General features: G+C 43.7%; 1 protein-coding gene across 1 annotated transcript in view; it reads right to left on the reverse strand.

Moving 5' to 3' along the window:
* Window positions 1-24394, reverse strand: part of LOC127010471 (zwei Ig domain protein zig-8-like) — a 46013-nt gene that overhangs the window by 10454 nt on the left and 11165 nt on the right. Inside the window, exons 2-5 of the mRNA XM_050884681.1 lie at window positions 17756-17966; window positions 13565-13707; window positions 8541-8709; window positions 230-345 (exon numbers count right to left, since the gene is read on the reverse strand). Of these exons, the coding sequence (XP_050740638.1) occupies window positions 230-345; window positions 8541-8709; window positions 13565-13707; window positions 17756-17966 (639 nt within the window). The remainder of the gene's footprint in view (window positions 1-229; window positions 346-8540; window positions 8710-13564; window positions 13708-17755; window positions 17967-24394) is intronic.

Below are 24394 nucleotides of genomic sequence, written 5' to 3' on the forward strand. Positions count from 1 at the left end.
GTCTTCCTTTTTCATGTTACTCCTTCTTTTACCTTTCCATCTTACAATCTTTCATCCTTTTCCTAATCTTCCCCGTCCCATAAATCTATTTTCCATCCCCTTCTTTTTCTCCTCTCATTACGCTCCCACTGTTCCAGTTCCTTGCATTCTATTCCTCTCTCCTTTCATCCCCTGCCCCCCAGCACCCTGCCATCCCTTACCCCACCCATCTCGTACACAGGTAACTTACCTAAGTGCCCTGTAGACGTCCATGCCACAGCATTTTGGCGATAATAGCGATCAACAGTAGAGGGCCTTTGGAAGGAGAAGACCCCCTGTTGGTCTGCATGGCCGCTGGATGCTCTCCTGCAGAAGAGAAAACAACTTCGTTAGGCCTACGTGAAAAGAAAGTGAAGAAAAGCAAAAATGAAGGACAACATTATTACCACGTGGGGAAAAAAATGAAACTAAGGAGATTTACAAAACTGACTTTTAACTTAAATTACAATTACGAGAAGACAATAAAAAAACAGGAAAACAGGGAAAGCACTCATTCTGTTACAACCACGTGAAGAAAATAATAAAAGCTAAACAAGAACAAGCAGTGTTGTGCGCACTACTTGCTAAAAGTAGTGGCACTATCGCTACCACTACTTCAGTCAAATTGTAGTGGCACTACCGCTACAGCTACTCATTTATAAATGTGGTGCACTACCGCTACTACTGCCGCTGCCGCTACTTGTGAACAATAAGTACTGAACAAAAACATAATTCTCTTTTATACATATTGTTACGTTCCACGTCCTTGATAGAGTACTGAGTAAGTCACTTTACACTTCCTGTACGTGAGGCTAGAAGATTCACTCACCTCCCTCTGCTGTGCTGGTTGACTCACCCAGTTTTTTACCAATTTCCAAGGCTTCGTGAGCCGTAATCAGGAATATCCACGAGAGCCAGCCACACCTCCAGTGACGGGCCGCGGCTCAGCCCACTGAACTGTACACGTTTCATTCGCGTTTTCATCACGTACGTAGTTAGTTGGTCCACCCCAAGTAGCGAGTAGTGACTAGACCTACCTAAATATGTAGCGCCGCTACCGTTTTTGCCGCTCTTTCTAAAAAAGAGTGGCACTACCGCTACAGCTACTGTAGTGCAGCGACGGCCTGATGAGCGAGCCTCCCATAACCCATTCAGCGAAGGGGGTACCTCTGGCCGATTCGGTAAGGAGTGGCTCTCCCGTCACGCTGGTCGCGGGTTCAGTCCCAGGCAGCCGGCGAATACCCTCTCCTCGTGATTAATTTATCGTGTGATTCGATACACGCAGAGGACGTGTGGGACCGAGAGAGTAATAGAAAATCTCCTCATTAAACTACTAAAAAAGTAGCTTCGCTACATAGCGGCGCTACTGGTAGTGCCGCTACGCCCAACATTGAGAACAAGTGTAAGGTGAATACAAGAATACGAAAATGAAAGGGGAAGAATACCGAGAGTTACATAGATATTCAGACCACACAGACCCTATGCTCCAGACTAGGTGGTCTGTCCTTATATCCAATTGAAATTATATTAATCAAAATGGTACCAAAGCTTGGAGAGCGAGAGAGATTGACAGACACAGGATATCCTCCAAATGTATCCACACATTCATTACCTGCATTCACTTGCAATCAATGAAAGACTCATCAATGGAAAAAAAATATTTGACATTGCTTGATTGTCGCAGGAGCTGCACATAGCTATGCCACCACACCTGTACATGCATTTATTAAGCATGCTATATCCTGGTAATTGGTGTACTGGAACAAGATCAGGGTCTAATCTTGATTCAGAAATAAACATCAAATGTAAAATGATTATTTACTAGGATTAAGTCGAAAAAAGTCTGGGTTAATCTGTCTGATTATTGCTTCACACCTGCCGAAAATATAGCATCAGAACTGAATGGATACTTGGTATACAGTACTTCACGTGTGAAAAGGCTTTGGGGCACGGTCCGTCATAGTTACTGTACAGACCAGACTTGAAGGCAGAAAGGCCTTGGAAATTGTAAGTACATTCTTATGCTTGAACCATCAGAATCATGCAGAGGCTATATAGATCGTTTACAGAGGCAAAAGGTATTTTTGAAAGAACTCGGTATTAGAGACGCTTTAAAGCGTTGTTTAAGCCGTAATTAATGCAACTATCAAAATTGGTATTTACCTCATCCTTCGTTGTCTAAGGCTGGACTGTGGTTTACGTTGCGGGGTAAGTTCTTTTAGACTGCTGTTGTATGTTGCGGAGTGTCACTAGCGACATCTGCAGCGGTAGTCAGTTTTCATTATTAGATTCCTTGACACTGGCCGCACCGCCATCACCACCTTGGGTCGAGTCGGGCACCAGCAGTGCTGTCCCCCCACCCACAGAAGACCACCATCAACCCGGATTCTAGATTCTAGGATCAAAGATGAGCTCATGGATGAGCAGCATGGCAGATGGCGCCAATGCAAGATGGCTCGCCTGCGCACTCGCCTGCTGGGCTGACCATCAGGACCTACCGGAGGAAAGAAGCCGACCGACCTTGGACAGACCTGGAGGAGCCACCGGAAGCAATAGGCTGGCGCAAAAAAAAAAAAAAAAAAAGCAGTTGCAGCCCACACTGAACGACAAGCAGCAGCATGCGTCTCATCAGCAATTGGATCACTCCCCCAGGGTTCACTGGCAGCAGCAGCACCATCAGACTCCACGGGTCCCTCAGCCATCACAAGCTCTGCACTGACTGATACCCCACCATCAGGTAGAGGGAATGCCAAGCCGTCAGCACCACCAGATTGCATACCACAAGTCGTCGAGACGAAATTAGTTTTCTCTTTATGAGTTTGCTATGCTTGAAGAAGGCAATTTCGCCTTTAGATCTTGCTTGCTTTTGAGTTTACAGATGGAATATTCTTATTTCTTGAGACGCAGGACAAGGGTCTTCATTAACATACATTCCCGCCCATTTCAAATTCTTGCCGTTCCGAATCACTGCTTCATCACTATACACAGTTTTCGAATCAGACAACTATTGCTCGAGGACAGAAGGGAACAACTGGCCGAACTTTGTGGGCTCGTTCAAGGTTCGCAGATGGTATCGAAGCTTATTTTGGAGGAGGGTTTGCATAACAGTTTGTTCAAAAGTTTCAACATTTGGTGTTTCTTCTAACTCTTTATGCGAAGGCTATCTCGATGACTATAATCTTGCTGACAATTCACACACTGCTCCAGCTCCTCGACATATATCGGCTTTGTGGTAGCGTGCTGGGCCCACATTCACCACGTGATGGACGACGCGAGTTCGAATCCCTACGCTACCACCTCGGATTTTTCAGTCACCGCCGAGTGGCTTAAAACTACCCACATGCTGTCCTGAAGACCACCCATCAACCCGGACTCTAGAAGACACCGTCCAAGTGAATCAAGAACGAGTTCCGGGGGGCAGCATGAGCAAAGAGAAGATGGCGCCACTATAAACACTTGCCTGTGCCATGACGGCCTGGGGCCGAACACCATTCAGGCCCCTCAAGCAAGCCTACCGGCGCTATAGGCGTAGACGTAAAAAAAAAATCGTAAATTGTAGATCTGTTCCCACCTTCCGACTTCCGAAGTGATTTCAGTTCGCCCTTTAAATCCGACACTTCTGCCTGAATGAACTCCAGATTTCACGTCAAATCACTTACTGTTAATTCCATATGTCATTCCTGACTTGACTTGGTCGACAACAATATCTGAGGCACTTCGAAAGGCTTGGCTTTGAGAGTCAAGTAGTATTTTTGTGGTTTTGTGTTCATGTTTGGTAAGTATTGCAAAGAATCTAGAAATGCTGCCGCACCACACCAACGTATGTTCTCCTTTTGGCAGCTTCACTGTGTGTGTGTTATAACTAGGTCCGACTTCAAGACTTAGTATTCTTACTAATATTTATGAATTTCAGTCATCACAATATTATAAAACCGTGCTCATGAAACACTCTGCTCAAAACTTTACCTTGTGCTTCGGATTCGGAGCACTGTGGTCGATAAATCAACAAGTAGTTTGGAGTACGTGCACAGTCAACATGTGCGTTGTGGCCAGTGGAGGCTGAGGTAATGAAGGGTAAGCGTGCAACGAGAGCGTGGGCTAATGAATCACAATTAATATTTAGAGCATAATGAGAGAAAATCAGATGCACGGTATTTCAACGTCAAATAGGGATCCTTATTATGAAAAAAAATGCAATGTTTATAATAATCAAGGCGCACTCAAGATGTCACAAAATAAACATTGCATTCCGTATTGGATATGTGATATCGTTATCTACTTTCACTTCTATTCAAATACAAGCAATTGTACTTGAACGTTAACATGATGTGTGTGTGTGTGTGTGTGTGTGTGTGTGTGTGTGTGTGTGTGTGTAACCATTTAAGCACTTTTTTTCTTACTCTTTGGGGAGGAAAAGAGGGGAAGGGAACTGAAAAGAGGGAGAGAGGAAGAAAAAAGTGGTGATACATAAATAGATTAAAAACAAGTGTCTCGTGTCTTTGAGTCAGAAATTCGTGTGATGTTTCCTTAGTCCGTTTCCGTCAAACATCACAGAGGAAAGTTGAGCCGAAGATAGACAAAAAGTAAAAAATACAATAGCGAGGGGAGAAGGCACAAGGGAAGGGACTATCACATGTAAAGAAACACACACACACACACACACACACACACACACACACACACACACACACACACACTAAATAATGAATGGACCGAAAGAAGTTGAATCGTGTGTAGTATATATATATATATATATATATATATATATATATATATATATATATATATATATATATATATATATATATATATATATATATATATATATATATATATATATATATATATATATATATATATATATATATAACTGTCAATCATTCCTCAGCTGCACCGCTGCTGACCCATGGCTAGTTTTGTGTTAGTGCTTGGAACGATGTCCCTGTAGTCCTGGGTTTGTCTGTGTCTCTATGCAGCTGTATGCGTGAACAACCACTGGGGCCTTGTACGATGTGACCTGCACCATGGACTTCATACTGCATCAGCGAGTGTTCGATACACCTCTTCCTTCTCACTCACCATCACACTTTTTAACCTATTTATCGCGGTTTTTAGCACATGTCTGTGTCTCAGTACCGACCGTTTCGGGCCCTCTGACACTACCAGGATCCTTAATCGCAAGTAAAAGGCGATAAATAGCATAAATAAGTATCAAAATGGTGACCGCCATATGGACAGTATCTTTCGATCTGCCTCAGGGCTATCTATTTTTGCAAAGCGAATCCAGACCTGATTCAGATCCTGACCAATGATCTAGAGCTGATAAAATCACCATGGTCTGACCACGCGCTCCCTTCCTGAATGAGCCTGCATGGAGCTCACAAGTGATGAGTCCTTGGTACAGCTGAAACTTTACACGCTGATAACCGGTACCCATTCACTGCTGGGTGGACAGGGTCACGGATTAAAGGAGACTGCCTATCCGTCTCCACTCCATTTGGGAATCGAACCCAGGACCTCTAATTGAGAGGCGAGCGTGCTAACCACTGCTCTGCGTAGTGTGTGTGTGTGTGTGTGTGCGCGCGCGGGTGTACCTGAAAGCTTTTATGTGATTTACCTTTAACTTTTAATTATACTTTCCTCTAAGCTTACTTTTCAGAGGGGAAAAATTGACCCCTTTTATTACCACAATTTATGGATGGTGAGACTTTTTCCCTTCTACTTGAATGGAAGTTTGAAGGATGGAAGAAAACTTTGTCTTATTATCACATCTTATTATAACTTGAGAGTGACGGAGAATAAAACTACGTCATCTGTCTCTTCCTCCTCCTCCTCCTCCTCCTCCTACCACTACTACTACTACTACTACTACTACTTCTACTACTACTACTACTACTACTACTACTACTTTTCATCCACAGCTACATATTTCCATTCTCTATCTTCATTGTTGCTCAAGAAGATGACAAAGTAAATATGTAACATAAATGAAGTTTTGCTTAATATCAAAGTCATACGAGTGATGAGCAAAATATATATATATATATATATATATATATATATATATATATATATATATATATATATATATATATATATATATATATATATATATATATATATATATATATATATATATATATATATATATATATATATATATATATATATATATATATATATATATATATATATATATATATATATATATATATATATATATATATATATATATATATATATATGCCTCCGTGGTCTAGAGGTCAGCGCGCCTGGGTTCTACTCCGCGGGCCCGGGCTCAAATCCCGCGCCGGGCAGTCGGCGTGCACCTCACCCAGCTCTTCATCCTCCTTGGAGGCTGATCGATAGATGAATACCTGGGGAAACATAGGAAAGGAAAAGTGTGGTAAACCGGATATCACACTGGCCCTGTGTCCCGGGGAAATGGGCTCCCTCCCGCCACAGGCTTAAGGGCCAATGTTACGGAGATGAGCACCGAGGCCACGCGCTGCTACAGAGAGAGAGAGAGAGAGAGAGAGAGAGAGAGAGAGAGAGAGAGAGAGAGAGAGAGAGAGAGAGAGAGAGAGAGAGAGTCTGGTGTTTCATGTATTATTATACATGAGTTTATATTATTATAAAAGCACCGCCATTGCGCAGACTAAAGTATGCTATAATAAGTATAATGCATGAAATACATGAGTGCAAAGCGAAATAGATTCGTATTTATTATTTTATCGGGATAACATAGAGCTCGATTTTTTTTCTAGAGGAGACTTATGTCACGAATACAGGAATGGGGCGAGTCTCACAAAAATAATGAAATAAATATTTGGATAACTGAAATAATAGGAGAACACAGGAAAAGAAAGAAGGAGAGGAAAATATATAATTACCAACACTAATAGTTAGCTGATGCATAGGCTGTCGCGTTTTGGTAGACGTGGCACCACTGTGAGTGTTTATTTTGTACCGTCAGAGTATGAACCGCCTGGCGAACCCCAGTGATAGTATCTTATAATAGCGTTCGAGATTCCCTCATCATATAGGCTAAAGTAGTTGGTATCTATAATATGTTCGCACTTTGCATCCATACGAAATATATTTCCACCTCTCATAATATATAATATTATTATGATTATATTTATCATTGGATAAAGGGAGTCGGATTTGGATCAAACTGGATGAAACAATAAAGCAATGAAGCAACGCAGTTCAGAGTTCGTATTATTATGCCAACAAGTAGAATTTGTGAACACAGCAAAGCACTGATCGATATTCAGTGTGTTACATATCGACATATGTTTCCATATTTTGTCACACACACACACACACAAACACACACACACACACACATGCAAAATCAGACAGTGAAAATGGGAACAAAAAAAAGGGGGAAAAAAATCATAAACATTTATTAGGTGTACGATATCAGCGGGACGGAGGAACACAAACTAGTGAGGAAAGAAGGCGGAAAGCGAAACGACACCTTAGTTCCTCCTCCTCCTCATAATCCTCCTCCTCTGCCTCCCGCTCTGACGATGGTAGAGACAGAGATCGCCGCCCCACCGCCTCCCCAACGCTGCTTCTCCCCCGTCCGGTGTCCCTCTCACACCTTCTGGTTTTACTACTACTACTACTACTACTACTACTACTACTACTACTACTACTACCACTCTCCCCATCACCAATACCACCGATATTGACAGAGAATCACACGAGGAAAACATTGTCTCCGATGAATGTGAAACAAAGAGTTGAAAGCTTTCAGAGTGAACACGTGAATGTTTAACGAGAATGCGAGTGATTCCAGGAAGCGAGAGAGTAAGTGAGAACGCGATGGAAGAGAGCGAGACCGAGTGACCGACCATATGTAACATGAGTGTGTGTGTGTGTGTGAGCGAGTGGTGTGAAAAGATAAAAAAGTATGTAAAGTGTTGTAATTTGTGACGGAAAGCTTTGTATATAAACTTGGGGAGATGTGAATGAGTACAGCAAAATAGAATGCGAGTTAATGATGGAGTTAGAATGCAAAAATGATAAGGATTAACAGATAAGAAAGATGTACATAGATAAGCATCTCCCCTTACAAACACACACAAGCAAAATGGGGCCAGTCTTGCTTTTTGTCTGCCTGCTTTGTACCTTCCTCCTAACTTTTTTTTTTTTAACTAAATTATATATTTTCTCTGATTTATTTATATTCTTAATTTCTGCTTATTTATTTTTCTTACATTTCCTTTCCTTGCTGACAATAACTCCCAACATCCCCCCCCCCCCAATCACATTCACACACACAACACTCAAACACCTCTTTACACCCATACTCAAACACGCAACCTAATTACAACACGCAAACTCAGCTAAACAAAGATAAGTAAGTTGGCAGACACAAAGGCCACAACGCCTCCGCACACCTCACGCAAGGACCCCTCTACCCTCTAACCCCCTATCACCAATTCATAACAGACAAACTCCAACAAAGGTGAGGAGGCCGGCAGGGGTCCTCCCAAAGACGTCCTTACCATTGAGGACATGCAGCGTGACGGAGGTGGCGTTGAGGTTAGAGGCAACGCAGCTGTACACGCCGTTGTCCCCCACGCGGGCCGAGGTAATTAGTAGGTAACTGATGGTGGTGGGGCCCTTCTCGACGATTATGGACACGCCCCCACGACTGCTGCTGTAGCTGATATTCTGCAGAAGATAAAGGAGAAAAGGGATCACTTAGTGTGTGTGTGTGTGTGTGTGTGTGTGTGTGTGTGTGTGTGTGTCGTAAATAAGGTTATAGATTAATTTAGGCAGTCGACAGGTGTTTTAGGTAAGAACTAGTAAGGCAGATGCATTGCAGGTGATGAGAATGGAAGAGGAGGGTAGAAGAGGACTGAGAAGATGAATATTGTGTGTTGGGGTTCCGAGGGGGGGAGGAGAAGCTGGTAAGATAGTGAGTGAAGTGGTGGAGTGGTTACGTGATGGGAAAGAAATAGAACAACAACTAAGGCTTGGAAGGAGGTATGAGCTGACTGCTTGGTGTTGATGAGATGGATGAAAAAACTGTGGATGATGTAACTAATATTTTAAGTACTTACTCGTATTGGCTGTGGAGAAGAAAAAGGGGAAGCAACGCGGAAATTACTTTTGTTTATAGTATAGTTTATGCTAACTGGAACACACACTCCTCTGTTTATAAAGAGGTGTTTGAATTTTTTCGTGAGCACACAGATATTCCTCGGGTTCCTCCGGCCATGACCTCTGCTGGGGCATCATTTTCAAGGGTTTATAATTCCCTTGCACTGTCTCCTCCCGGCGAACCGACGTGATAGCGGCGCCTCTGAATTTTTTTTTTTTTTTTTTTTTTTTTTACGTCATGGCCTATTGCGCCGGTAGGCTTCTTCCCGGTGGATCCTGATGGTCGGTTCAAGGCTTCTTCCCGGTGGGTCCTGGTGGTCGGCCCAGCCCGTTTTGGCGCAGGCGAGTGTTTTTTTTATAGTGGCGCCATCCTGCATTGGCTCATGCTGCCCTCCCGGAGCTCAACTTTAATCCTAGAATCTAGAGTCCGGGTTGATAGGTGGTCTTCTGGACAGCATGTGGGTAGTTTTAAGCCACTCGGCGGCGGCTGAAAAATCCCAGCTTGGTGGCACCGGTCGGGGATTGAACTCGCGTCCTCCTGAATGCCGGGCCGTCTCGCTATCCATTCAGCCACCGCCTGAGCTGATGACAGGATCCTGTACCTGTCAGAGGGGTGCAGGGCTCCGTCTAGCCGACGAGGCAATGGATGTAGGATTTGAGTCCTGGATTTGTAGGTAACACATGGATTTTTTTTTTTTTTTTGTTTTATTGTCGGTTTATTTCGTTTCCTCCTTTCGTTTACTCTCTCTCTCTCTCTCTCTCTCTCTCTCTCTCTCTCTCTCTCTCTCTCTCTCTCTCTCTCTCTCTCTCTCTCTCTCTCTCTCTCTCTCTCTCTCTCTCTCTCTCTCTCTCTCTCTCTCTCTCTCTCTCTCTCTCTCTCTCTCTCTCTCTCTCTCTCTCTCTCTCTCTCTCACTTTTCTTACTCGTTAACCCACGCAATATGGGCAAGGTAATGGGAAACTACAGGTTTATTAGCTTTCTCTATTGCCTGGACACCCAAGCTTTAGAATCCTGGGGCACACTTTAGTTAATGCTTTGCCTGGTGTCACGGTTACTCCAGGTGGATGTTTACTTCGGCAGATTTCGCTCATTACGATATATGATCCACAATTTCACGTCTTTATTACATGCCAGTAAGTGGTTTTGCTGTATTCACTCACCTTTATTTTTTCAAGTCATAAATGTTTATTTAAATCCTGATTTTTATATTTTTATACTGTACTATTTACCAGAGACTCTGTTAGCACGTAGCGGTCCTGTTCTACGTTAGTATTGCAAGGCTTTATAGACTAATGTGAGAGGCTTGTACAAGATAATATGAGTAATTACAAGAGATGATGACCTGCTTGTATGTTCTAAAACTCTCGGCTCTAATTACTGTCGAACTCAGGGGTCAACATATCTAGGCTTAATCAATCATTTATGATTCGCCGAAAATCAGTGACGAGTGATGAGACATGTCTGCTACTGTGAAGAGCATTTCAAGCTTTTGGGAAGATACTGTATTTATTGAACGAGGCTGTCATGAGATGTTTAAATGTTTGTGCTTCAAACATAATAACTTACATTATTGGAGTTTCAAGAAATCCTGCAAGTGATGGCTCTATATGTAATTGTTTGTATCATACATGTCACCGGCCTAACAGGGGGAGACAAAAACTGCCGTGATCTGTCTCGGGACCGACTTGTCGAGGTTTTTTTTTTTTTCTTTTTTTTTTTGGTGCACCTGACCTACTCAACACCTCTATTATAGCATCCACTGCTTTTATTCTGATCAAAGCTTTATGCATTTTAAATGAAATTCAAGGAAATCGCTTTCCGATGTAATAAATTGAGATCAGATATTCCTTAATTCAAGAGTCCATTAAGAACCTTTAGGAATGGCGCACCTAATTAACTGCTGGACCTACACTTTCTTTTATTCTGATTCCGTCTCATCGAATGATAAAACGACTTCGACTATCAAACACAGAGTTCCATCTATAAAAATGTTCTGATCTGGTTCGATTTTAGGTTAAGTAAAACAAGTATGGGACAATGTAACCTATGAATTGTTGTTATCAAGCGAAGGAGACAAAATATTGTATTTTTCAGCTGGGTCTTAGGGAACAGAGCCATCAGACTTATGTAAGACCGACAGTGAGAAATCAACACCAAATAGTGACCGCTTTAAACCGTTATTTATGTGACAGACTGGCTCAATAAGAACATTCAAATGACTATTATAATATAAATTCGACGGACCATAAATTATGTGCCTCAGCACACTTCATTACTATACTCTACCACTCAGATGCTTGGAATATTTAGAAAGACTTCGAAAGTTTTTGTCGATTCTTTAATTTCTGCCGATTGCTTCAGTTATTTAAAATTCCTGCCTTTCAGTACTGATTGCTGGTCGGTCTGCAGCTGGATGTCACTTGGCACGAATCGATAAGTTTTTTCGAACAGCTAATTTTCTGTGAAAGAACTTTGGAGCTCGTCACATCGTCTCACGGCAAAGCTGGGCCATCACACAGAACGCACTCCGATTTCCTATTCTCAAAAGGGGCAGTACCCGCTTTTTGTCAGTAGAGAAAATTTAAAAGTTTGTGCAAGGAGGAAACCTCAGCCTGCTTTGATGACTTTTTTTTTTACCTGCTGCCTGTAGCGCCGATACGTTTTCTTGTTTTAGGGTAGTAAATCATTTTAACTGAACATAATTCTAAGGCTTCCAAAGCTATGGATTATGTATGATAACCTGGTCTTGAATCTTGAGTATCAGCAAGGATGTTCAAATTATTCAGAGTTAACTACACGTGCACAGTTGCAACATTGATCACCGCGTGTACCTCCACAAATAATCACCAGTTTGAGCCCACCTGTGAATAATTCAGTGTTATACGAACTAAAACCATCATCGGTACCACTTTGGTGGTAAGTAAGTTCTGCATCATGAAGTATATTAAGAAGGTAAATAATATCTGCTCTATTTTTGCACAATCTATTTAACTTTTTCGTAACAGATTTGCAAAATAAAATTTTACTTCCTTTCAACTTCTCATTATTATGAACCGCTTTGTTTTTAAAGTCAGTTGCAGTCTTTGTATGTTTAAGTCTCATAATTAACATTTTATTATTATAATGATAATAATAATAATAATAATAATAATAATAATAATAATAATAATAATAATAATAATAATAATAATAATAATAATAATAATAATAATAAAAGAGAAAGAATCTATAGTCTAGATTCTCTCTCTAAAAAGAGGATCAAAGATGAGCTCCAGGGCATAGCATGAGCCAAGCAAGATGGCACCTCTATAAGCACTTGTCTGCGCCATAACAGGCTAGGGTCGACCATCAGGTCCAACCAAGAAAACCTACCGGCGCCGTAGGCAGAACTTTAAAAAGTGTACCCACATCGTCTTCAAAGTCAAATCCATACCGAGAGAAGCCCCCAAATAACTCTTTACTAATAAAAAAATATAAAAAAACTCAGCATTCCACAAAAACAGCGCACCAGCAAGGCAGGATTGGGAAGGGTAAGGATAAGGGGCAAGGAGCAAGAGCTGGAATAACGTAGAGCACGTTAACGTTATTCAGTGTAATACAACGCCTACCCAACACAACAAATCGTAAGGAACCCACCGCAAAACAATGCAAGCTACTCACCACCTTCCTACACACAGCCCGACCGTGTATCAAGGGGCAAAGAGAGGGATGGGTAACGAGCCACGAAAATTGGAGCACCACAGCGCAGTGCAATGCAACGCAATGCCACGCCAAGCGACTCACTTAAAGAATGACAAGTCCTTTATCCTTCCCCACCAGCAGGACGCGGCATCGGAACTATCGCGTCAGCAGTTACGTCTGAATCGCCGAGCCTTTTGAAGCCGACCAGTGATTAAGAAAATAACGAGGGACAACGTTGGTGAGCTCTCTGTCCTCTTTCTCCTTCTCTTTCTTTCCAGAGTTTCAAGCGTGAGACAATATCTTCTGCCGTGACCTGAGGGGTATTATTTGCTCTTGATTTGTGTGTGAGCAGTATAGTAATAGGTATAGAGATGAATTGAGATAGAAAAACATAGGAAAAATGAAAAACATATATCAAAATATATGTAAAAAAGACAAGACATAAGAACATAAGGAGTCTGCAAGAGGCCGGTAGATCTATACAGGGCAGCTCCTGTGAGCCTAACCCCACCCATCATCACTATCCATGAATTTATCTAATCGTTTTTTTTAATGTGACTACTGTATTGACACTCACAACATGACTGCCAACCCTGTTCCACTCATCCACCACTCTCTTGGTAAACAAATTCTTGCCTATGTAGAAAAAAAATCCTACACAGTACCGTTAACGCCCATACACAACTTTCTTCTCCTCTACACATCTTGCACCCCTGGAACACCACTTTGTTCGGTAACTCACCCTGTTGGTGTAGTGGTTGTTGCTGTGGTACCACCGCACGTACAGAGGCGGCTCGGGCAGGTCCTGCAGCACACACGTCAGGTTAATCATGCTGCCCTTCTGCACGTAGAGATTCGGTGCGCCGAGGATCTCTCCGCGGGGCTCTGCGGCACGAGGAAGGGAGAGGAAGGAGGAATGAGCTGCGGGGAATCAAGTAGAAGGTGAGTCACGTGACACAGAAGGCAACGATTTTGAGTTGTGTGAAAAATAACTATGAATGAGTTACGTGAAGTCAAAGGAAATTAAGTTACTTTAATCAAGAGGAATAAACTAAATATTTGAATATAGACAAAAACTAAGTCACGTAAAGTAAAAGGCAATATGTTGCGTGGAATCAGATACATTATTATAAAAAGAGTTCGCAAAATAAATGAGAAAAAATGATTACCTACATATAATTAGTAAGTGAATCCCTTGAACACAAGACAAAAAGGAAGTTAAAGGAATAAAGATAATTATGAAGACTTCAAATTAAGCTACTTACATGAAGCCGAAGACTAATAGGAGCAGCAGCAACATATCAAGAACGAATAAAAATGACAAAATTATTATGTGTAATGAGTTGGGGTTGTCTACGACTCTACGTTATGTTTGGCATTGTGTTGCCATGGTTCTAGTTGTGTTTTGTGTGTGTGTGTGTGTGTGTGTGTGTGTGTGTGTGTGTGTGTGTGGAAAAAGTGACGTTGCAAATCTAACCCAGCGTTGTTTCTCCTCTTAGAGAGTAGCTTTCCTCTGTCGGGTCCTTGCTTCCTAAAAGTTCTTCGCTGTTTCCCGCTTGGAAGTGAATTGACAACGGGGGACTCCCCCCCCCACCCCCCACCCCCCGCTTGTGGTTAACTTTCTTTATTATTACCTGCTGTGTTGAAAGTTTTTTTTTCTTATATGCTGTCTATAGCGCCGGTAGGCTCTCTTGAGAGTCCTAGTGGATGGTCGCAGCCCGTTAGTGGCGCAGGTGGATTTAATTTTAAGTGTACCTCCATAAGCTTACTGAAAGCCGCGCACACCTTTCATTACCGCTACACTCCTTAGAGCACTCCCGGAATCTTACACCTCTTTGAGTGTGTTCCTGTTTCTCTGCACCTCACTACAAATATCATGAACCTCTACTAGGATGCTAGGAGTCAAATCTACAGATTTCGGCACCCTAACAATCACTGTAACGCAGGCTGAGCCACCTTAATCCTATTTAAGTGCCTGCTCTTGATCCTGTCAAAGAATTTTGTGACCTTTAGCAAATTTCACGCGTAGGTTTTATGCTGAAAAAAATTCATCGCATGTTTCTTAAATGCTATCAGTGAGATTAACGGCGCCTTGGGAGCAAACACACGCAGAAGGTGGAAATTACTATAATTACATGCGACGGCAGGTGTAAAAAGGTCACAGGTACAATGTTTAATGAAGTGGAGATGCAGTGAGTTAAGTCAGTTTCCAAGACATGCGCCTTAGGGAGTATTTTTTTACATTCTTAAGAACATAAGTAAGGTTTAAAAGTGTACAAAAAATGAAGGCCGTACCCAAAGACATTTATAAGTTACAGCTAAAATATTAAGTAAGCATACAGATATTCTTTTTTCATAGACCCATCGAGTGTAACGATGGGGGTGTGAAAAACGTTCAGCGACATCGGTGGAATACTCGTTCTTACTTTGTTCTCGCACATCAAAAGGGTCAGTTTTTCCTTCTATCAGTTCCATATTAACGCTGCGTCTCACGGCGATTGTGGCTTTGTGTTTGCGCTCGTCTGTCCGTGCGTCTGCCTGTCTGTTTCTGTATGTCTGAGTGTGTGCTTCGTTCTATTCCCGTCTGTCCTTGCCCTTGTCTGCCTGTCTCTTTTTGTCAACCTACGTGTTTGCCTGTCTGCTCCTGTCTGCCTGTTTACTCCTGTTTCTGTTTGTGTGTGTTTATCTGTCTGTGTGTTTGCCTGTTTTTTTTTTTCTTGCCTACATGTGCGCCTGTCTGTTTCTGTGTCTTACCTGCCTGCGCGTCTGCCTTTGTCTGTTTGTTTTTTCTTGTCTGTTCTTGCCTCTGTTAACTTGTGTATGTCTGCGTGTCTGACTTTTTTCCGGTCAGGTTTTGCCCTTGTCTGTTTTTCTGATTCAGGGATATATTTGTGTGCGTGTGTGTGTGTGTGTGTGTGTGTGTGTGTGTGTGTGTGTGTGTGTGTGTGTGTGTGTGTGTGTGTGTGTGTGTTACGTTGTTTGTTTTACTTTTTTTTTCATAGAAATTCGCGTGTGATTTTTTTGTGTTGCTCTTTGCATGTATTATGTATTCTGATACTCTATTTTTCTCCTTTTTTTCTGTATAACACGATCAGTCACACTTTCAGTACTTTTCAATGTTTCTCAATCTTATTTTTTCCGTCTTTTTTCTGATACACTGTCTCTTTATCTGTCAGCGCCTCTCTCTCTCTCTCTCTCTCTCTCTCTCTCTCTCTCTCTCTCTCTCTCTCTCTCTCTCTCTCTCTCTCTCTCTCTCTCTCTCTCTCTCTCTCTCTCTCTCTCTCTCTCTCTCTCTCTCTCTCTCTCTCTCTCTCTCTCTCTCTCTCTCTCTCTCTCTCTCTCTCTCTCTCTCTCTCTCTCTCTCTCTCTCTCTCTCTCTCTCTCTCTCTCTCTCCCTCTCTCTCTCTCTCTCTCTCTCTCTCTCTCTCTCTCTCTCTCTCTCTCTCTCTCTCTCTCTCTCTCTCTCTCTCTCTCTCTCTCTCTCTCTCAGTGAACCTCTTCTGCAGTCCATTCATCCGGGCTCTCTTACTGTCCTTTCTCCATCTTTCTCCCTACTTTTTAATCTATTTGTTTCCTCCTATTATTTTCCTTCTTCACTTTTCGTTTACTCCTCTGTCTTTTACTCTTTTTCACTATTCCTGCAAGCAAGGGAACCAACTGAGCTCTAAAACACCTTTCCCTCTGCCTCTTCCATGTTTTCTCCTCCCCTTTTCCTCATTCATTACAAGTTTTTTTTTTCTTCAGAACCGTTCATTCTCTCCTTCGCCTCAGTATAACCCTGGCTGACTTCCCCATCACTCTCCTTTCCTCACTTTCACTCGTCTTCCCTCACTTCCTTCTCACTATTCCATCCCTGACACTTTTGCGTGCTTCCACACGTGTCATTGACCATTTGCTGGCAACCCTGTTTCTGACATGCTCGGTTATAGGACGGCAACAATGATATGGCTGGTGTATCGTAACATGTTAGCAGCTTGATTATTGACATAGCGGTAACAAGAAAAGCAATGGGTGCATCCACACCAGGCCTGTGAGTTATTAACATGTTGGCTGCTGAGGATGCTGTACTTGTATTGGCGGAAGCTGAAGCTGTGATATCTTATAACTGTATGTGCATCAAGCAAGATCCAGTCACAAATTTTGGATGGGACCAGCAAAGAAACAGTAAAGTAATTAGTCAGTCGACGAGGATTTTATCGGTTGCATTAAATGTGAAGAAATCAATTTGTGTTTAGCGCAACAGCAGAATACATGAATGCTTTACAATTTCATGACATGACAACGGGAGATTGTGGGTCTTTTCCACGAAAAGTGAACGATGGAATTCGATCAAAAATAGTTTCCTCCTGCGCCCAATCCTACCCTATCCTCTCATCGCCTCTGTCCATGTGTTCATCCGTTGCCCAAGCTACCTATATGTACCTTCGTCCGGTCGTTACCATCACAACGGCTGCGAGTGTTACCAATATACTGCACACGAATATTGGAAGCTTGTTGCCCGTTTGTTCGTGATGGTATTATTTAACGTGTATGTATGTTCGAGGGCCAATTTTTGGTTTAAAGCTTTCTTCCTTTCCTCTACCAATACACACATCCTTCCATGGCTTTTCGTAGCTCCTTGTTTCTCTTCCCTTTTACTAAAATACAAACGTTCTTTCTATTCCTTTATTCCATATGCACACCCTTTCATTCTTCCCTAACAGCCACCTTTTTTTTTTCTTACTCCCTCTTCGTAACTTTTTACAGTCACTTCTTTCTTTTTTCCTCTTTCCTTTCACACGAAAAGTAGCTTTATCTTTTTCCTTTAGCATACACACACTTCTCCGTTATCTTTCGCTTCCATCTTCCTTCCTTTACATACTCTTCCATTCACAAACCTTTACATCAACATTCAATCCTTCCTTTAACCCTCTCCATCCTGCCCCAGACTCACCGAGCACCCTCAGGTAGGTGGTGAAGGTCTTGACGGGCTTGGTGCTAACTTGACACTCGTAGGTTCCCTGGTCTCGTGGCTGGACTGACTGGATCCTCAGAGTCCACTGGTTGGTTCCGTTCTGGTGCAGCGCCTCGTAGCGAAGATCTGTCGTGTAGGTGTAGCGCCCCACCGTCAGGATCCTCAGGTCCCGCCCTCGGATCCATGACACCTGGATGGAGAGGGAGATACAGGTGTTAGGGAGGAGGAGAAGGAGGGTACAAGGAGGAGGGAAACAATGTAGTGATGTATGTGTATAGGGAGTAGAGTGTTGAAGGGGAAGCAAAAGATGTTAGGGAGGAGGGAATGATATTATGGTGCGAGAAGGTGGGAAAAATGATGAGAATGTTTGGTGATGAGAAGGGAAGGTAAGGTGAGAGTGATGAGGATGAGGAATGACTGCTGAAGGGCTAGGGAAAGACATTGAGAGTGTGTGGTGATGGGAGGAAAAGGAGCATTGGCAAGGATAGGAAATAAGGCTAAGACACGTGGTGGTGGCGGTGCTATAGAGGAGGTAAAGATAATGAAGGCAGAAAAAGGGATATGGAGTAAAATAGATGGTGAATGTACTTGCGTTGATGTGATAGTAGTTTTGGTGCATGATAAGGGCGATGCTGATGATGATAATGATGAGTGGGCGGTGGTATTGACGATGATGACCCTGGTGCTGGTGGTGATGGTGGTGGTGATAGTGGTGGTGGGGTGTAAATATATCCTTTTTTATACTTTCTTGCTGAAGTTTTTTTCTGTCTGTGGTATTTTTGGACACTCGTGGGGTAAAGAAGACGTACCGAAAAGAGCGACGATGGCCTCAAACGCACAAAAGTATCTAGGAGGCAAAGCTGATGTAACTTTCCCAAGCAAAACAGAAATCTTAAGAAAGAGAAACTATGCAGAGAAAGACAGACCCTACGAAGCACAATGTGGAATAGAAAAAAAAAAAAAAAAACCGCCCATTTACTGTCCTCCTCCTCCATTTCCTCTACCCCATCTCTTCCTCATTCTCTTTCTTCTTTTTATCCTCCTCCTCCTCCTCCTCCTCCTCCTCTTCCTCTTCCTCGTCTCCTTCTTCCTCTTCCTCGTCTCCCTCTTCCTCTTCCTCTTAGTCCTACTCCTCCTCCTCCTCCTCCTTTTACTACTACTACTACTACTACTACTACTACTACTACTACTACTATTACCACTACTACTACTACTACCACTATTACCACTACTACTACTACTACTACTGCTACTACTACTACCACTTCTACTACTATTACTACTACTACTACTATTTTTTCGTTGCTCCTACTTATTATAATTTACTCTCACACAAAACTTCACTTCCAGCACCAGTATCATCATCATTACGAAGACCCTCCATGGCAACAACGTCTTTCCCACACCAAGCAGTTTCCAACCCTACACTACCACTAACAACACCATAACAAGCCTCAAGAGAAGGTGGTTATGCAAGTAAACACCAATTTCGTGCTCCGATGACTCGCATGAATCTTATCTTCACGGCTCACCACCACCACCACGACTACCACAAAATTAGTAGCACCACCGCTGCCACCACCACGCTTGGTATTCACCTCCCGCTCCATTAGGCAAGACCTTTTGTGTGACACTTCTTTGCCCGTGCCAATAAGATTCGATACTCGGCGAGACTCGAAGTAAGATCGAAGGGATAGGTATTCTTCGCTATAAATAGTTTTCCTCAATACACTTCGGCAGGAAGAGAGCAAAGTGACGGTAAGGAGGATAGGACGGGCGAGGAGGAAAGGACAGGTGGGGAGAGGAAATCAGGGGAAGTAGGAATGAGAACGTGTAAGGTAAGATGAATTTGAGACAGAGCTGATGTAACGGCAGGGAATGAAGGAAGGACTGAGGAGGCAGGAAATGGTAAAGGAAGGTAAGGAGCAGGAGGATGTGGATGCAAGACAAATTTGGGTACGATAAGAATGGGAATGAGAGCAGACAAATAAATGGAGAGGAAATAGAAAAAAAATGAGACAAAAGAAAAAGAAAGATAAAAACGTCAATAAAAACAAGTGAAAAACAAAATTTTATGGGAAAGGACAACATATAATTCATTACTGAAATAAGCAGATGAGAAAGGAAACCAATGAGAAAGCAAACAAGACTTGTATCACAAACCCTGTGTGTGTGTGTGTTTTGCTTCTCTCTCTCTCTCTCTCTCTCTCTCTCTCTCTCTCTCTCTCTCTCTCTCTCTCTCTCTCTCTCTCTCTCTCTCTCTCTCTCTCTCTCTCTCTCTCTCTCTCTCTCTCTCTCTCTCTCTCTCTCTCTCTCTCTCTCTCTCTCTCTCTCTCTCTCTCTCTCTCTCTCTCTCTCTCTCTCTCTCTCTCTCTCTCTCTCTCTCTCTCTCTCTCTCTCTCTCTCTCTCTCTCTCTCTCTCTCTCTCTCTCTCGTGGAAATAAAATTGAATCTGGCGTGCAAACAGTTCCTGGGCACCTCCTACACCACGTATGAGAGGGCACTTACCCAGTATCAACTGTCCCCATTGCAGGACATACATAAAACAATCTGACCTGGCTCGTGACCATGCTCTTGACAAATCTGCTATACCATCACCTGATGCTCACCTTGTTCCCTCCCTCCAACTTAGAACACTAAATCACAACACCATTCAGCCCATTCATACACGCACAGACAGATACCGGCTCAGTGCAATTCCTTTAAAGCAGGGGTCGGCAACCTTTTCAGTGCGAGGGCCGGAGTGCCAAAGAGAACCCAAAAGTGACAGTGTACAAAAATTTTATAGAAAAGCAGGCAAACCAGTGACTTGATTACAATAAATTTATTGAAATAAGCAAATCATTGCAGAAAACAGTTTGTGACAATATACAAAAAAATGTAGAAAATCAGACAAACCAGTGACTAGATTACTAGAAAATTATTGAAAAACATGCAAATCAGTGACAAAGTTTTATCAAGAGATATACAAATTAGTGGGATGGTTGGTGCTGTTTGCCATGGAGAAGTGATACAATGTCTGGATCGATTGATGAGGTAGAAAAGAGCAGAATGCCATTGAGGTGGAGGTCACTTAGCTGGGAGTGAATGCGAGACTTTTTATATTTTATTTTTGAAAAGAGTTGTTCACAACAGTAAGTGCTGCCAAACATGGCAACGATGCGTTTTACATGCTCAATGTAATTTGGAAATTTGTTAGAAGGGAGGACGAGTTCACGGAAGAAGGACAGTGGAAAAGCGGTACGGTACTTTGCCTTCAGTTCGTCATTACACTGAAGCTCCACTAACTCTATCTGCAAGGGGGCAGGGGCTTCGTCCACAGGGAAGTCAAAGGGGGAAGTGAACAGCTTGAAGCCCGGAGCCAGTGGCCTGCCACCTGTGAAACGGAAGACAAAATCATCCCGCAAAGAGGTGACAACACCAACACAAGTGTTCAGGTTCACGTCATCAGGTACACAAGCCGCAATACGAGGAAAATGCATAAAGTGACCAGCAGCCAGTTGAGCCTCCCACAAGTGCAGCTTTACCTCGAAGGCTATGATGTGCGAATACAGTCAGCGCGCGACCTTCCTTGGGTTCACACGTGACTTTGCCCCGCTGCTGTGTGGTGCCAACTCGCTCTTTCCTCTGTTTTCCTCTGCTTTCGCGGTGTGAGGCGTTCTGTGCTTCTGTGTAACTGCTGCTGTACTGGAGGACTACAAAACCAGGAGGATTACCCTGCCTTCTACTACAGACCGCTAAGTGTTCTGATTTAGTATTTACTTAGTTAGATAGTGATCCACAGTTACTCCTAGGACAAGTGTATTAAGCTTCCCACATCTACACTAAATTCAACATTCTTTCACGCCAACCCAGTGCTACACGGTTTTATATTGCTTTTGTGTTTTTTTTTTTATATTGCTTTTGTGTTTTCTTCTCCTTCTATTATTAGGATACTTTACTGTGCTGTGATAATAGGACTACGTGAATCAGGCGCGCCAAGCTACGTTAATTTCTAAGTCCACACAAAACACTAGATAATCCACTTTCCGCGCAAACCTAGTGAACACAGTTATTATCTTCTTTACATAAGTGATTTCTCAGTATATTAATATTGGCCTATGTTTTGTCTTGGTGGGTAGAAATAACCGCGCCTTTTTACCCGAGACACACCCTTTTCCCCGGGGAATTGACCTGACTGCGACCTCACAGCAGCTGTGGTTTGTTTTCCTAGATACACATTTTTGACCTGACGACCTCACCGCAGCTGTTGGTTTGTTTTCCTAGATACACATTTTTGACCTGACGACCTCACCGCAGCTGTTGGATAGTTTACCTAGATACATTTTTGACCTGACGACCTCACCGCAGCTGCGTACTTTGTTATCGTCTTAACGCGCCTAAGTGTTTCCGTCTTGCCTCGCCCATATCTTCACCATGACGTCCCTCAAGCGTTGTTCTGAGTGTGGCCTTCGCATGGCCAAGCAGTACTTTCTTTCCAAGGACGTTTGTAGGTTCTGCGTTAAGACTCAGAAGGATGATCAGAGGATCATAGAGTTAGAGAATAGGGTTACGACTCTCGCCGCCCAGGTACACTTACTGGTTAGTGCAGCAGCAACAAGCCCCGCCTCCTCCTCCTCCCCGTCCTCTTCTTCCTCGTCCTCCTCCCCCTCCTCTTCCTCTTCTTCCTCGTCCTCCTCCCCTCTAGTATTGTCTTCAACCACACAGCAGCCCCTCCCATCCTCCTCCTCCTCCTCCTCGACCATCTCCGATCTCCCCGCTTCCCACCCCTCCTTCTCCTCTTCTTCCTCCTCTTCCTCCTCCTCCTCCTCCTCCTCCTCCTCCTCCTTCCTCCTCCGTCCCCCCTCTCCCCTCTCCCCGCCCACCCTCCTCCTCCTCCTCTCCCTCTTCCTCCTCCTTGTCCTCCGCCTCTTCGCTCGTCCCTCCCTCCCACACCTGTCCTTCACCTTCCCCTTCCCCCTCTTCCTCCTCCCTCTCCTCGTCCGTCCCTCCCTCCCCCACCTCACTCTCCCTTTCACCTACTCCTCCTTCCTCCTCCTCCTCCTCCTCCTCCCCCTCCTCCTCCTCCGCCTCAAATTCCTCTTCCGTCCCCCTCTCCCCTCTTCCCGCCCTCTCCCCTCCTCTTCCTCCTCCCCCTCTTTCTCCTCCTTGTCTTCCGCCTCCTCGCTCGTCCCTCCCTCCAACACCTGTCCCTTACCTTCCCTTTCCCCCTCTTCCTCCTCCCTCTCCTCGTCCATTCCTCCCTCCACCACCTCACCCTCCCTTTCTCCTTCTTCCTCTTCCTCCTCCTCCTCCCCCATTCCACCTTCCACCTCTTCCACAATTTCTCCTCGTTCTTCACAGCAGGTCCCTCCCCTCCCTTCCCGCTCTCCCCTCCCCCCTTCACCCACCCCTCCTGGCCCCCCTTCCGACCGTCGGGTTCTTGTTGTTGGTGATAGTCAGGTTCGTTATGTTGACAGGTATTTTTGCTCCAAGGATAAGAACAGGACGAGGGTGTGTTTCCTAGGGGCAGGGGTGGGCCATATATCAGACAGGATTGAGGCGTGTATGGCAAGCGAGGGATCGAACCCCATTGTCTTTCTCAGCTGTGGCGGAAACGACGTTTCTCGTGTGCCAAGCGAGGACCTTCTCAGGCGTTTTAGAGAATTGTTAGGCAGGATACGTGACGCTGGTGGGTCACCAGTAGTGTGTGGCGTCCTGCCAAGGAGGGGCGTTGGCGATGGATGGCTGTCCAGGGCGATAGCAGTGAACAGCAGACTTGCTGAGCACTGCGAGCGCAATGGGTGGCTGTTCGTCGACAATTGGGACCTCTTCTTTGGCAACGACGCCCTCTACGCCCGTGACGGGATACACTTGACGTTCAAGGGTGTTGAGGCTCTCTCAGACTCCCTTGAGCGAGCTTAGAAGTAATTCTAGAGGAGTAACAGAGGACGGGCTAAGAATCTTCTATACTAACAGCAGGAGCCTCAGAAACAAGATAGACTTACTAAGGGGTGAAGCTTGTTCAGAAAATTTTGACATAATAGCGATCACTGAGACATGGATAGACTTTGCTAATAGAAATTTTAGGTCAGAATTTGAAATAACGGGTTATCAGATGTTTCACAAAGACAGAAGGGGCAGAAAGGGAGGTGGAGTTGCGCTATATGTTAAAGACTCACTTAAATGTTTAGTTAACAACTCAGTCAAAACTAACATGGATTCAGAATCAGTTTGGGTGGACGTTTACAAAGGGAAAGAAAAACTAACTCTAGGAGTTATATACAGGCCACCCAACCTTAACAGGCAGGACACGAGTATATTACTACAGGAGATTGGCAGGGCGAGTATGAGTAGAAATGTCTGCGTAATGGGGACTTTAATTATAGGAATATAGACTGGGAAGATCTAGTGGGTGACCTGGAAGCCGAGGACTTTCTTGAAGTTATACAAGACAATTTCCTTAAGCAGGTAGTTACTGAGCCTACCAGAGGAGATAACATATTAGACTTAGTCCTAACCAATAATGGGAACTTGCTACGTGAGTTGGAGGTGGGCGGAGAGTTAGGAAATAGTGATCACAGAACAGTTCGTTTAGGTTAGACTGGGCGGTAACCGTGATCCAAACCCAGTGTTGGT

This window comes from Eriocheir sinensis, chromosome 43, assembly GCF_024679095.1.
Source record: "Eriocheir sinensis breed Jianghai 21 chromosome 43, ASM2467909v1, whole genome shotgun sequence".
NCBI lineage: Eukaryota > Metazoa > Arthropoda > Malacostraca > Decapoda > Varunidae > Eriocheir > Eriocheir sinensis.